The 14,440-nt window shown below is 52.4% G+C and overlaps 2 protein-coding genes across 2 annotated transcripts; one reads left to right on the top strand and one right to left on the bottom strand.

Moving 5' to 3' along the window:
* The first annotated feature begins 6,231 nt into the window (after nucleotides 1-6,231).
* CAOG_05357 (hypothetical protein) lies at nucleotides 6,232-10,683 on the top strand. Its single transcript, XM_004346992.2, has 9 exons — nucleotides 6,232-6,468; nucleotides 6,794-7,010; nucleotides 7,122-7,189; nucleotides 7,277-7,402; nucleotides 7,503-7,677; nucleotides 7,746-7,861; nucleotides 7,957-8,273; nucleotides 8,378-10,221; nucleotides 10,394-10,683. The coding sequence occupies exons 1-9, from the start codon at nucleotides 6,268-6,270 to the stop codon at nucleotides 10,591-10,593; spliced, it is 3,264 nt and encodes a 1,087-aa protein (XP_004347042.2). The 5' UTR covers nucleotides 6,232-6,267; the 3' UTR covers nucleotides 10,594-10,683.
* CAOG_05356 (protein tyrosine kinase) lies at nucleotides 10,569-14,246 on the bottom strand. The gene is made up of 4 exons (XM_004346991.2): nucleotides 11,385-14,246; nucleotides 11,202-11,263; nucleotides 10,960-11,088; nucleotides 10,569-10,882 (listed from the first exon to the last, which is right to left on the bottom strand). The coding sequence occupies exons 1-4, from the start codon at nucleotides 13,686-13,688 to the stop codon at nucleotides 10,702-10,704; spliced, it is 2,676 nt and encodes an 891-aa protein (XP_004347041.2). The 5' UTR covers nucleotides 13,689-14,246; the 3' UTR covers nucleotides 10,569-10,701.
* Between the last annotated feature and the right edge of the window lie 194 nt (nucleotides 14,247-14,440).

Here is a 14,440-nt window from a genome sequence, read left to right as displayed (position 1 = left end):
GAACGTCGATTACGCGTCGTTCCTGGTGTTTTGTTTTGCATTTTCACTGCGATGGCTGCGTGTTTTTGATGTTCGATTCGGCAAGCTTTTTTGGTGCCAGAGCAAGTCAGCAAACGAATAGACTTTTCAATTCGCGAGTCTGAGTTTGTTCTCATTTTCGATTTCCAAATTTAAAAAATGCTCAGTCTTTTTCTTTCTTTTTTTTTTTTTGGTTTTCTTTGGAGTGTTTTTGCAGGTTTGGTATTTTTTTTCTTTTCTTCTTCTTTTTTCTTTCTTTTTCTTTTTCTTTTGCTGTTCTTTTTTTTCTCTCGTCTTCTTTGTCTTCTTCCTCTTCTTCCTCTGCCATTTGAGCGCCTTTTTCTTCCTCCTTCTTCTTCTCCTTCTTCTTCCACTCTCCCCTGTGGCACACACACACCGCGCCATCTCGCACTGGCCCCTTCGCCTTGTGACTTTTTGTTTTTCGGTCCTGTTCGCTTTTTTTTTTTCCATTCGCTTTTTTCTCTTCCTTCCATTCTCTTCTCTTCTCTTCTTTTTCGTGTTTCCTTCTCTTCGCGTACGAGTCATGACACTGACGCTGACTGTCGCTCATTTCTTCACTCTTGTCATGATTGCATCGCGTTTCTCTGTCAAAAAAGTGATGCAATGACGCAGGAAAAAAAAAAAATGGCGCTTTCTTGGAAAAAGTGACGTTTTTTTGAAAAAAACTTTTTTTTTTCCCCCCCCCCTTTTCTTCTTTTTCTTTGAATTTGAATCTGAATTTCCCACTCTTCCTTTCCACTCTTCCTTCTTCTTTTCACTCTTCCTTCTTCCTTCATCATCATCTTCTTCATTCTGCTTTGTTCTCGCTGCCAAGAAAACTCACGCGCCTTTTGCTTTTTTTTTTTTCCTGCTTTGTTTTTTTTTTTGCCGCCAGATTTTTCAACCCTCTATCTTTCCTCTCTCTCTCTCTCTCTCTTCCCCCCCCCACCGATTCCAATGCCCTCCAATTCTCCACGGGGTATCCGCGTGTGACTGTCGCTTCAAGTCTCAATGACGGCGTGTTCTCGGGCGGCGTTTTCCGTTGTCTGTTTTCGTCGCTTTGACGTTTTGCATTGTTGGACTCCATGCGGTTCTCTCTCCCTCTCTCCCTCCCTTCCCTCTCTCTCTCATCCAGCTCCCAATCTTCACCCATCATCAGCTTGCCAGGCTTGCCTTCTTCTTCTGTTGGAGTTCAAAGTTTTTGACGCAGAAGCCCCAGCCCTCTCCCGTTCAAAAAGTCGACGCTTCAACGTTCACTGCAGCAGCATTCAGGCCGACGACCGTCAAGCGTTTCTCCCTCTCCCCCTTCCTGCAGTTCTGTAAAAGTCATCAAAAACCCGCGCAACTATTGGCGAAAAGAGCAAAAGGCAACTTCGACCTTGGTTGAAACATCAGATCAGAGCTGGAATTCCCCGCACCTCAGCATGGACGACGAGAACTTCTCTTGAACCCGGCCAGCGCACCTTTTGAGCAAAAAAATGCAAGATCAGCCAGTGTTTTCGTAATATTTTTTGACTCTTCCTCTTGGTTGGACAATCGATCGGTTTGGGCCTTTCGTCACGTTTGAGGATCGAGTTTCGGATCGTCTGCAACAACAACCTCCTCCTCCTCCTACTTCCATCTGTCGTGTTTCAGGACGCTGCTTGGCCAATCGTTTCGCAACTCCATCGAGCATTCGTGCAATGGACATGTTTTTTGCCCGCCGAATCTTGTTTCAATCCCATCATGCTGGACGGCCCTCTTGGAACCGGTTTGTCGACGTTTGGAAGCTGTTATTTGCGACGTTTTCTTTATTTGCGCGCGTTCTGCAACCACCCGTTCTGCAAGTTTCCATGCTTTTTGGTCCATCGATTCCGTTCTTCCCTCCACCCTCTCTCGCTCCTCCCCTTATTTGACCACATCCACCTCCACTCATCCTTTCCAGGCATCGCTGCTCGTGGCTGGCTCGTCTCGGAAGGGATTCCTCGATACTGTCGCCTTCGAGATGCACCCTTCCGAACCTGTCGAGCTGCTTGTGGTCGGTGATCCTCGGTGTCTTCCGTCGCAATGCAATTCGACGAATTCCTGTTCGGTCAGACTGTATCGTTTTTGTTCGATGATGTGCTCTCGGGAAAAAAAAATCAGCGCGGCTGTTCTCTGTGACCTGTGTGTGCGCGACCGCCTCTTTGTGTTTTGTGTTTTTGTTGTGTCCTTTTTTTTTCCTCCGCCTTCCTCGCCTCTTCCAGTCCGTAGTGATCGGCCGTCTCTCTTTTATTTCGGTGGCGCCCTTTCAAATCCACGGCTTGGCATTCAAGGATTGTCCGGTACCTTTGTATTTCTGTCTGCAACGCCCGTGTGACCTCGACTTTGGCTGCGACTTTGCTCTCTCTCCCCCCTTCCACGCAACTCTCCCTCCCTGCTTCCCTGCCTCCTACCAGTCAGTCCGTCTTTTTGACGTCTGGGTCTTTCAAGCCTCGATCGTGTGCATTCTGCATTTTCGTGCGCTCGTCAAGCTCCTTTTTTTTGCAACAACGGTCTGCTCTGCCTTTCTCGCTGCTGAGTTTTCGTCTGGCGTTTGTTGTTCGTGCCGTTTTTCGAATGCCCGTGTGCTTTTACAGGAGCTTGTCCCCGTTCCCTCGTCTTGGACTGGATTTCTCTCGCTCGCTCTCTCCCCCCCCCCTCCTCTCTCTTCTCTCTCTCTCTCTCTCTCTCTCTCTCTCGCTTCCCCATCACCACTCCTCGTTTCCTTGGTTTTCGTTACCAGTGGCTATGCCCCGTCAAAATGACATGCTTCCCTGTTTTCCTCCCGTCCCATCGGTGATCAAGAAACCCCTCAAATGCTTGCCTTGCTCCAGTCATGCGCCTCCAAGCAGTTCTTTGTGTTACGGTGACGTGATGTTTTTTCTGCGGATTTGTCTGGGCTGCTCTACCGTCAACCTTGGCATCGTGCCGATTTTTTAAAAACCTCACCAAGGTGCCACTGTGGGCTTCGTTTCTTTTTTCCTGATCGGTCTGGCGGACTCCATCGCTCTTCGGCGTGCTTTTCGGGCCTGTCCTTTTGTTCGAGTGTCGCGAGCTTCACTGGGCGAAATCCGCCGCTTTGAACAGCAAAGAAGAATGAATGAAAAAAAAATGCGCGCGAGTCCCTTCCTCGAAAAAGCAGCATCTCGGCTCTGGTCGATTTGTCGATTTGTCTGTCGAGCGAACCTGGGTTTCTTCTCCCCCTTTTTTTGGCTTCCGCTTCTTCTGGATTGATATTCATGTTTGGGTTTGTTGTCTGCGACCTAGTTGGTTTGCTCCTTCTTTGAAGTTGATGCTCCCTTTCTCGCTCCTTTCCCCTTTTCTTGATGTCACTTTCCACTGTCTATCTCGACCTTGTGTGATGTGCACTTTTGCGCTCCGCGTCGTCATATCTCTCTCTCTCTCTCTCTCTCTCTCTCTCTCTCTCTCTCTCTCTCTCTCTCTCTCTCTCTCTCTCTCTCTCTCTCTCTCTCTCTCTCTCTCTCTCTCTCTCTCTCTCTCTCTCTCTCTCTCTCTCTCTCTCTCTCTCTCTCTCTCTCTCTCTCTCCACATTTGCCATCTCACCTTGACACAGATGCCTTCCTCCCCTCTCCTCGAGACGTGCATGCCTAGCGTATGTCGTGTAGTGAGCTGGTTTTGTGGCCATGTCAGCGATGTGTTTTTTTTGCTTGATGCAATGTTCGGTTGTCTGTGCTTTAGCGTTCTGTCGCTTTGCAGCTTTCGACCATGACCTCAAGTCGTTTCCCGCCCCTCCCGTTCTGCAGAGGTGAGCACTCCAATCCTGGGTTTGCGTTTTCTTGAGACCGTCAATTGTTTCTTTGAAGGAACAGTTGATTGCAGCGCTCCGCAATCATTTTACTGACCCTCGTTTGTGACTGTTGCCGCTTTTCTCTGCCCCCTTTCACCTCATCCTCACTGCTCTCCTCTTTCGTCACCATCGTGGACAGTTTGCATACGATTGTATTGTACCATCATGCGTCCACCCTGCTCGCTCGCTCTCACAACCCCCCCCCTTCTCGCTCTCTTTTCTCTCTCTCTCTCTCCCCAACTACTCATCTCTCACCCACCCACTTGTCCGCTTCCCGGCGACACTGATCTACGAGGGCTCGCGAACCTGGAGTTTGTTTTCAAACCACCCATCTTGTGGCCGACCTCCCTTCTTGTCTCGTGTACCCTCCCCTGTGCTGTGCTCTTGTAGCCGGCTTTTTTGGCTTTGACTCTTGCGTGGGCCTTTTATGTGCATGCTGCTACCACTGGCTGGACTGGACTGCTTCGTCTTTGGCTCTTTTTGGTTAACCCTTGTTGGGCAACGGGCTGCGCGTCCTCCTTCAACTCTTAACTTCCGACAATTTGGCGCTTCTAACATTCCTGGCTGCTCGAGATACATTCGGATGGTTCGTTGGAGAGTTCCCCCCCCCCCCTTGCTTCAAGCTGATACCCAGAAGGTTTCATGTTTTTTGCTGAGTTTTTTTGGTCAAAAACGGCTGTTTCCGTCCGGACTGGTTGGTGTTTCGTGTTTCCCGCGACAAGGTCAACTTCCCCTGTCAATTTGGTGCCAGCATTTACGGAGTCGCATTGCCTCAACGTCGGTCTCGCTCGATCAGATGTCCCTTCATACTTCTCTCTCTCTCTCTCTCTCTCTCTCTCTCTCCTCGCTCTCAGGTCTGCGCTTCTGGTGCCATCAATTCCGGCGACTCCTGCATCTCGCGCTGCGAGCTCTCGGTTTCTATCTGCGAATGATGTCTTGATGCTTTTGTTGACCTCTCCTCTCTCTCTCCTCTCTCTCTCCTCTCTCTCTCTCTCCTCCCTCTTTCTCTATCTCTCTGGCTCTTTATCGCTCTACGTGGCTGTGGTTGTGCACTCCTGCCACCCTGCTGACTAGATGCTGTTTTGCACTTTGTGCTCTTCCTCTGGCCTTTGAGTTGGGACTGGTTGCTTTGCGCTTCGACCTTGCGCGACTGCTTCCCTCTTTTCTCTCTCTTCCCCACCCTCCCTGATCCCTCCTCGCTCCATTTTTTTCTTTGCCACTGTCGAGCTTGCTTGTTTTTGTTTTTGCCTCAGCAAAGATGTTTCATCTTTCCGGCATTCTCTTACAGCGACTACGGCTTGGCTGTTGCACCCTGGTGTGCTGAGCCAAGTCCGTCTCGAGTTTCGAAGCGTTCAACACCCTTGGCGCTTTCAGGTAAAGCCTTGCTCTCTCGTTCCCTTTCTCTCCCCCCCCCACTTCTCTCTCTCTCCCTCTCTCTCTGCCTCTCTTCATGATGGCCTTTTCTCGCACCTTTGAGCTCCTGATGAACTGAGATTCGCTCGGACGATGCTCGGTGTGGATTGCCCCTCTCCCTCTTGCTCTTTCCCTCTCTCTCTCGCTGCTTGTGTTTTGCGCCAAAATCGGATGTTGACGTGCGTTGTGTATGAGTGTCTATATTTTGCTGACCTTGTACTTTGACCCTCTCGCCCGATTTTGCTGTCGCTTCTGATGGCCAAATCAACGTCATCTTGCGCCACATCCTGGTATGGCTCGTATGTGTTGTCGCACAACGGTTTGATTTGCTGTTGTTGTTGTTGTTGTTTTGGCTTTTTGTCTCCTTTCCCCCTTTTCTCGACTTGTCTTGTCAGATTGGTTGAAAAATTGGGTTGCTTGTTTTCCTCCTTTGGAAAATCAACCAGTGTTTTCGCGACACTATTGGGCCACTTTTCCTCTTTCTTTCCCTTTTGTTCTTCTTTCCTTCCCTTTTGTTCTTCTTTGTGCATTTGCTTTTGCTTTCCTTTTGATGAAGGATTCTTTTCGGGCGGGCTGCCACTTGGCGGTATGCCCAGCCCCGCAGGCCTGCACTCCAGCAGAGGCGTCTTGGTTGTTTGGCTTGCTGCTTTTCGCTTGCGACGTTGCACCCTTGGCTTTCGAGCCCTTTGGGAGTGACTGTTGCAAGTGGAGCTGTTTGCCTTCGACTGAGCGCCCTGTTGGATTGCTCCTGCGCTTTTTTCCCCCCGATTCTTTTCTATTCTTCTTCCACTCCCATCGTTCTATTCATTGCCCATTTCTTTTTTACATTCGCAAGAAATTTTCCACATCATCCAAGCTTTGCTTCATGAGCGTTGCCAATTCAAAGTTCAAATCCATTTTGGTCCAAACAAAATTCCACTTGTTCTCGTTTTTTCGCTGTTATAGTCGACTATTTTGATTTTTTTTTTCTTTTTGTGTTCGTTGACTGCAACCGAGCGTAAAGCGCTAGTTCTCAATCTGTTTGAAAAATGACTTCGCCTGGCTGGAGCGAGCGAGTCAAGTCGACGGCATTCAACAACCTCGTTCTGCTGGGCCTGGACGCCGCTCAGCTCGAGTCCCAGTACCGCATCGCCTTCCATCGCGGCATGTTTGACACTCCCAACAAGAAAGGCATGGAGATTGTCCTGCGCCTTGTCTTTGGCGCCCTGAACGAGCCGCTCGCCACACAGGCAAGCCTCTCCATCTCTTTCTCTCGCTCTCTCGTACTCTCCTCTCCCACGTCATCGACCCGTCGCTTTGGCTGTCTGTTTATGACTCTCTTGTTGTTGAGACTGCCAGAAAGCCCAGCGTCCAGCGTCGGCGCCTCGCCTCGCCTCGCCTCGCTCTGATACTCGAACCTTTTGTTTCAGATTTTGATTTTGGCGCGCTTTTTTCTTCTATTCCCCCTCCTTTTGTGTTTGTTGCTGCTCTTCTACGACCCCGTGCATGGCTGCGATGCTGTTTGTTTCCGTGACGTTGACTCCTCTGTTGATTTGGCGGTTGATTTGGCTGCAGACTTTCCGTGGATGCTATCCCGTGAGCGACAAGCAGCAAGAGCAAGACTTCCGCAAGGCCGTCATGGCTTGGCTCACGCGCATCGACGAGGCGCATCCCGACGCGCAGCTGCCACGACTCGCGCCGTCGCTGCTGCTTGCCCCGCAAGGCGAGCGATTCTACTGGCTCGTGCTCAAGCTCTCCTCGTTTGTACTCAAGCAACGGCTCCAAGGCAAAGGTACGGCATGTTTTTTGGGTTTGGGTCGACGGTTTGTTCCAAACCCGCTCGACCCTTTGTCGCTTTTCGCTTTGGCTCTCACTCGAATCTTACGAATACGACCACTCACAGTACCAGTGGTGCGTCCATTGGACCCGAAAAATCCGGCACTCCTCGAAGCATCCGAACGCGCATTGCAGGTTTGGACAGTTGCCCCAACAATCCGGTTGCCGATTGAAACAACTTTTCTTCTCTTTTTTGTGCTGACTCGACTTTGCAAACTGCAGCTGCACATTGCTCGACAAATGGAAATCATCCAGACCCAGCACGAGTCGAGTGCTCGTGCGCAGCAGGGTTGCCGCGACTATGTTGACGAACTGAGCCAGCAGCTTGGAGCGTTAACGACTGAGAAAGTAAGCAAAATCACGCTTAGTTTTGACACACAGGTGGATGACACAGCTAGAGAGGTACTGATACTAGATTACGGCTGATGACAAATTCCATCTTCAAAAGGAAAAGCTACTTGCTCAAGTCCGAGCTTCGCGACGAGATCGACGAATGACACTTGCTGCCGCGCAAATCGACCAAACAAATATGGCATCGTTTGAGCGCCAGCAAGAGCTCGCGTCTGTGCGTGAATTCTGGTCCAAATTTGATACAGCGACGGCTCAGATTGCGAGCGATCGAGGTACGAATCTGTTGGTTGTTTTGTTTGTTTGTTTTTTTCGCGGTCGCTCAATTTTCTTGACCTTCCAGGCATGCTTCAAACGATTGTTAGCGGTACGGCCAATTCCAACTCGCTTGACAGCCGCGACCTGCCGTGTACAATGGACGAACGGCTGGCCAGCTTGGTGCGCCCGCACATCCAAAATGTACGCATGTCTTTTTGTGACGCATCGCCACACACGCAATGAACCAACCACGAATAACTGTGCTATTGTGCTTTTTGTCTCGCGTCAATTCGCAGGGCTCGTTGGACACAGTCGTCGATTCTGGCCACAATGTCAACCTGGTGAGCTTGGTCAAGGTTTGGAACTTGTATCTGGCCGACTTGCTGGCGGCTGCCAAGCGGGCTCGTGCAGCGTCTGGGACCAAGGACTCGCTGATGCCAAACTTGCAAACGACCCTGTCGACGCTCGCAACCCTCAACAAGATCGGCTCGGCTCACCTCGCCAACGCGCAGCAGCTGAGAACGGACGCCTCGAGCGAGCTGGATCGACTCCGAGAAAGCAGTGTCCAACGACTTCCGCACGGTTTGCTGCCAGACCGCACACCTCCATCAAAGTCAGTACTGCAGTTTCAGCAGGTGGCTGGGCGAGGTTTTTGTTGGAGCGTGCAAATTAAATGGCTCACGGTGCAATGGTGCTTTTGTGTTTCTCGACCTGTAGAAGAGCTACGGCCGTCGCGCTCAAACCTTCTGTCACGACTCCCGCTGCACCACCAACTCACCGACGCTCAAACCAGTTGAAATTGTCTCCGAAAACCCCCGGCGCACGTGTGCAGCGACCTAGTTTTCAGAATGATATGAGCAGCAGCCTCACGCAGAATCTTGGCGGTCGCAGCAGCAGCAACAGCAGCAGCAGCAGCAAACCGTCGCCGATTGGCGTTGGAAAAGTCCAAACCTCCCTGTTGTCGCAGCCCGCTCTTCGTTCAACCACTTCCAGCACCCCAAATCTTTCTTTTGGTCCAACAGCGGTTCACGACGGCAGCGAGGACGAGGTTGATACTGACCAGGCCGGACTGGATGAGGCTGATCCTGACGAGGAAGACTTGGCCGACGAGGGCGCGCAGGAACAGCATCACGTATTTGCACCGCTCAACTTTTCCATCCTGCCACAAGAGGATGATTTGTCCATGTCTGCAGCAGCAGAGCAGACTCCAGAGCGACCTGGAATGTTTGCAAGCTCGCGACAGCAAACGCCGCTCGCGCAGTCCTCTCAAACGCCACTTTTTGCATCAGGCCTTGCATCATCATCATCTGCATCATCGCGTGCGGCTCCATTCTCCTTCAAATTCTCTGCCGACAGTATCGTCGAGCACGATCTTCTGCCTGGAGCGGGTCTGGACGACATGGTTGAGATGGAACTTCGCGGGGACGATGTGCGCTCAACCGTGCTGCAGCTTCTCCCCGAGCCAGATGTCTCTCCCATAGCAGCAGCGTCGTCAACGCCGCAGTCAGCAATGTCGCATCGATCGCCCGGAGCGTGGGGCTCGGGGGACGCGCATCGCTCGCCCATGGCCGCGACAAACCTGAACGACATGAGCATCATGCCTGAAATTCATTACGACGACGAAGAACTCGATGCCGCGGAGGATTTGCTCCACGGAAGTATGCTGGAGGTGCAGGACGAGGAAGAGGAAGAGCAGGAGGAGGAAGAAGACGAGCAGGAGGATGCCTTTGTATCCGATGATGTTGCATCACGGCTCCAAACCGTCGAAGCTGAGTTGCTTTCGTGGGCGGCAGCCAAACGGAATCCTGCAGCGTCGCTCGCGCCTGCACTGGGAACGGCAAACTCTTCCTCCTTCTCCTCGCTGCACCAGAACCAGAACCAGAACCAGGTCTCACTCAACAACCTCGACCAATCCGCTGGCTCGATGGAAGACGAAAACGTCAACGGAATCCGACAGCAGCTGTTTGCCACACCCGGTTTGCTCAGATTCCAGTCGTCCCAGCCGCAGCAAGCAGCGTCCACGACCACCTCGCGCTCAACGTTGCGCCAATCGAATGTCGTTGCTGCTTCACCCCGACAAGCTCCTCCCGCCAGAACATTGCTGGATATGTCTTTTGCAAGTTCCTCTCCTGGGCGAAGCACCGCCATCCCTGCCAACTTCAACTCGTCTCTACCTCCGACGACTTCCACGCAGTACTTTGAACATCCAGCTCGTACCGCCAAGCAATCGTCACCCGCACGCTCCGAGGCCATGTTCTCTAGCTCCTCGTCGGTGCGCGCCCACCCATCTGCTGCAGCTCGATCGTTGCTGGATGTATCGTTGCTTCCCATCGGCTCTCCTCGAGAAAACAACATTCTGAAGGCACAATCTCTGAACGAATCGTTGATCACTCATCATAATAACGGGATCTGGGCTGGCGCTCAAAGCCGCATGTTTAGTGATGCAGATGTCACGTTGGATCTGAACACGAACGATGAAGACGTGGAAGACCACGGCTCCACCAGCTTTCTCTTCCCGTCTACCCCGGCTGCTCGTCCCCAACCAGCGTATCGACCATCTGGTACGTTTCTGTAACAGTGCAAGACGATTGTTTCCAGGGAGTTTGACTCATTTCAACGCACCTTGCGCTGCCTTTTTTATTTGTATTTTTTTTTTTTGTTTGTTTGTTTCTGTCGTTCTCTTTTTTTTTTTTCCTTTTTTCCTTTTCTTCTTTGATTTGTTTCACGCCACAGAAGTCAAAGCACCCGCCAGTATCCTTCGTTCTAGCAGCTCGTTTGGCTCAAAGAATGCGCCGGGGTCGGTTCGAGCGACTCCGCGAGTTCGGTTTGGTCAGAAAGTGGTTCACACCCAAGCCGCTCATAGTCCAACGAGCACCGCGTCCTTTCAACTACACTCTACCAATCCGAACGAGATGAATGTCAGCTTTATGTGATTTACTGTGTGTGTGTGTGTGTGGGGGGGGCAACAAGGGATGGAATTTGAAGAGAGGTTGTTTTTTGAACGAATAAAAAAAATGAAATCAAAAAATACTACGAGCTGGCTATTGCGTTCCTCCGGATTCCAGTTGGTACTGCGCCTTGATGTCAGCTAAAAGCTTGCCGAGATCGCGGATCTCACTGGCCGCCCCGGCTGTCTGCGTTCCGCGAAGGAACAGCCCAATGTCGTCGAAGGACGGTCTGAGTGTTGGATCGGCCTCCCAGCACTTGAGCATGAGGGAGTAGCTGTGTCAAAGAGGCCATACCATGAGCATCAACCACAGCGTCGGGACGTTACACGAGCGTTCCAGCAATACTCTTACATTTGAAGGCTACAAGCGGCGGGTTGATCGAGACGCTTGCCCTTGTCAACAAGGTCGATGACTTCAAACGGGGGAATGTCTTTGAATGGCGCAGCACCATACGAGTAGATTTCCCACATGGTTACGCCCCTAGAACGATATGACGAATGTTGTTGGTGAGCAAGTTGCGTGACAAAACGAAAAAAAAAAAAAAAAAAAAAAAAAAAAAAAAAAAAAAAACCTTTCAACCAAAAAAAACTCACATTCCGTAAACATCGGTAGCAGTGCTGAATCGTTTCAACTTGAGTGACTCGGGGGCCATCCACTGTTTCACGTGTAGAAAAAACAAACAACCAAAACAATCAAGGTCAACTCGGACGCCCCGCACCATCCCTTCCCGGCCCTTGCTCGCAACGAAATTTTAACCCGTTTTTTGAATGGCTCACCTTCACAGGCAGTGCACCGCGGGTCTTGACGAGATAATAGTCGCTGTCTTCGTCAAGGGCACGCGACAAGCCAAAGTCGGAGATTTTGACCGTCAAGCCACCTCCAACGAGACAGTTGCGCGCAGCGAGATCGCGGTGAACAAAACGGAGCGACGCCAGGTAGGCCATGGCCGATGCGATTTGCGAGAGAATGTGCACAAACTCGGCGTCCCGCACTGGCAGCAACGCAGAGGTGTTTGCTTCGTCGCCCCAGCATTGCTGCATGAGGTCTCGAACGTCGCCGTACTCGAGGAACTCGAGCACGAGAAGATAGGGCTCGCATTCCGCAAAATAGGCAAGAACGCGGACAATGTTCGGGTGACCAAACTTGGCCATGGCGGCAGCCTCCTCGGCAAAGTCATCTTTGCTTTTGTCGTCCGCGCCTTCCTTGAGGATTTTGACAGCGACCTGCACCGTCGTGGCCTTCAACTCGAGACTGAGGGTATCGTCCGCATGTTGAACAGACGAGAACGACCCGCGCGGGATGCTGCTCGCGGACGAGCGCAGCGTGTCCATGGGGTCGTCGGGATCGCTCGGGTCGTTGTCGTCCTCTTTGTCCTCCTCGTCATCGTCATCTTTGAGAGCTTCTGCAATGCTGAGCTCGATGAGACCCTCGTGCAGGAACGGGTGCCTCTTTGCAACGGCAGAACCCGTCGGTGCATTTGGGGACACAGGAGAGCCAGGCGATCCAGGTGATGCTTGCATCGCCGGTGACTGCGATCGAGACATGCGACGTCTTTGGGCAACCGTGAGAATCGAGGCAGGAATTTCACCCCGCATCACGACACCGAAATTGCCAGAGCCAAGCGTGGTGGAAAAGGTGATGAGATCGCGGGAAGTCAGCGAGCCAGACAGGAAACAAGGCGGAACTCGCGTCTGGGGCGAGGTGGGAAGGGCATAAAAGCACTCTGAGATTGGCAGCCCGTCCGAAAGCGAGTCCGTGTCCGTGCCGAGCACTGCGTAGCCCGATGCAATACTGCGGCGTGATAGCATAGACATTGGTCTTGCAGAGCCAGCGTCATCTGCCCCATTTAACATGGCATACCCCGATGCAAGGGAAGTTGCGTCCTCGCTGGTAGCGTGTTGCCTGCTGATCGATGTCGTTCGACTCAAGCTGGGCGATGACGCGAGATACATGTAGGCCGATGTGCGCAGGGCTTCGCGAGAATTGATACCCTGACCAAGCTGTTGGAGCGCCGAGGGTGATGGCGACACGTACGAGTATGTCGAGCGCAGAGTGTCGTGGTCGATAAAGACGATTCCAGGCAGGCGGCTCGCGCGCATTCGCATGGAATCGTAGAGCCGCGTCGAGCGCTTTGACATGAGCGAGTATGATTTTTTCAACCCGCTCCGAGCGCTTGGGCGTGCGCCGAGCAGCGCGTCCGGATCACTGTTGCGCGCAACCGGAGTCGTGGGCGCGGTGGCGGCGACAGAGCTCGTGTCGTCTACAGGTGAAAATGATGCTACTGGACGCATCATTGGATAGGACGCTGCTGCCGAAACAGCTTTTGGCCCGAACGCGTGATTGTGGTTGTTGATGTTGTTGGCCACAGGCGACGCGACGGTCTCCGCTGGCAACGGTGCTGGCGGCCGATATAGAGCTTTGCTGACGCTATTGCTGAGCTCGGGGCTTGATAGCGCGCTACTTTGCTCGCTTCCGAGAGCAGACTCGTCCGAGCGCGACCGTTGCAATGGGGAATGTAACGGCGCTCGCAGCACATCCATGACATCTTGATCACCACCGTCATTAATCTGGTCTGCAGCATGGCTTTTAACGGTAGTAGAGTTGCTAGTGTTGGAACTTTCAGAGGGAGCGAGTCCGCCAAAGACTCGAATGCGGTCGGCAATGCTTGGCTTGACGGGGTGCGGCCGAGGCGGGATGGGTTTGGTGCTCCGGTCTGCAGTCTTCTGGCTTCCATTCGCCGGTACAATTGCACCAGTAGGATTAGCAGCAGCATTAGTAGTAGTAGTAGTAGTAGTAGTAGTAGGAGTAGTCGTCGTCGTCGTGGTAGATTTCGTGCTGGTCGCTTGGGTAGCAATCTTGGTACCGTTACCAGGTTGGTTACCATTGCTGCTGCCCTTGCTGCTCGGCGGAGTCGTGCTCGCAGCGGTATCCGTGGTTCCAGTTGTCGTCGGCATTACTGCTGCAGTGCTGGTCTTGGTGGTTGTTGATTCGTCCTCTGGTGGCAGCGTAATGTGCCATACAGTGGAATACGCGCCAGATTTGGACGACTTGGCAGCTTTGGCCGACGACGACGACTGCATCACTTTGGTCGACTGACTGCTCGTACTTGGCGGTACTGTCGCAGTGGTCGTGTTCGTGGTAGTTGTGGCAGTTGTTGCAGCCGTATTCGTAGCAGTAGCGGTCTTGGCTTGCGATGTGCTACTACTGGTCGCTGGCTTGTTGCTGTTGTTGTTGTTGTTGTTGACGCTCTGATTCCAGCTCCGACCAATACCAGCTGGCACTACTGCTCCATTGCCGTCGTCCTTCCGACCCGCAGCCCGACCACCACCGCCTGCTGCTGCTCCTGCTGCTGCTGCTGCTGCTGCTGACTTGTCTCGACTACTACTGCTGCTGCTGTCCGTGCTGACGGTCGACGATGTGTGTGCAGCAAATTGCCTTGTCGCTCCTCCACGGCCTGCAGCTCCACCTCGACCGTGCCCGGCCTCGCTCGCCCTGCCGCCTCCTGGTGCGGCTGTGCTAATGCTGGTGCTGGCTGTGACGCTGCCGCCGGTGGCCGTCGTCCGGGCGGCAGAGTCGTCGCTGCTGTCGAGCTCGACTGGCCGCGGTTTGGAAAAACGGAACATAACCAAAAAAAAAAAAAAAAAAAAAAAAAAAAAAAAGGGTAAAAATGATGAATGAGCAGCTGAGAAGACGTGACGACAATCATGGCCATTGGGTCGAGTGGGCATATTCGTCATGGCAGGGTGCATCGTGAGGTGATTTTGGTGAAAAGGAGCATCAAGCGCGAGCTGATCGGCAATTCCTCCCACGCCTCGCTTCAATCCCCAGGTCC

This window comes from Capsaspora owczarzaki, assembly GCF_000151315.2.
Source record: "Capsaspora owczarzaki ATCC 30864 unplaced genomic scaffold supercont2.8, whole genome shotgun sequence".
Lineage (NCBI taxonomy): Eukaryota > Filasterea > Ministeriida > Capsasporidae > Capsaspora > Capsaspora owczarzaki.
The sequence above is the reverse complement of the archived record's forward strand: the minus strand, read 5'-3'. Positions and strand labels throughout refer to the sequence as shown.

What these genes read in the sequence shown, in the direction of transcription:
- CAOG_05356 (XM_004346991.2), bottom strand. Translation starts at nt 13,688, where the DNA reads ATGCAGTCGTCGTCGTCGGCCAAAGCTGCCAAGTCGTCCAAATCTGGC. An exon ending in GCTACCGATGTTTACGGAAT is followed by an intron (nt 11,089 to 11,201) that starts GTGAGTTTTTTT and finishes ATATCGTTCTAG; the next exon opens with GGGCGTAACCATGTGGGAAA. An exon ending in GCCGCTTGTAGCCTTCAAAT is followed by an intron (nt 10,883 to 10,959) that starts GTAAGAGTATTG and finishes TCTTTGACACAG; the next exon opens with CTACTCCCTCATGCTCAAGT.
- CAOG_05357 (XM_004346992.2), top strand. Translation starts at nt 6,268, where the DNA reads ATGACTTCGCCTGGCTGGAGCGAGCGAGTCAAGTCGACGGCATTCAAC. An exon ending in CATCCGAACGCGCATTGCAG is followed by an intron (nt 7,190 to 7,276) that starts GTTTGGACAGTT and finishes TGCAAACTGCAG; the next exon opens with CTGCACATTGCTCGACAAAT. An exon ending in GACCGCACACCTCCATCAAA is followed by an intron (nt 8,274 to 8,377) that starts GTCAGTACTGCA and finishes CTCGACCTGTAG; the next exon opens with AAGAGCTACGGCCGTCGCGC.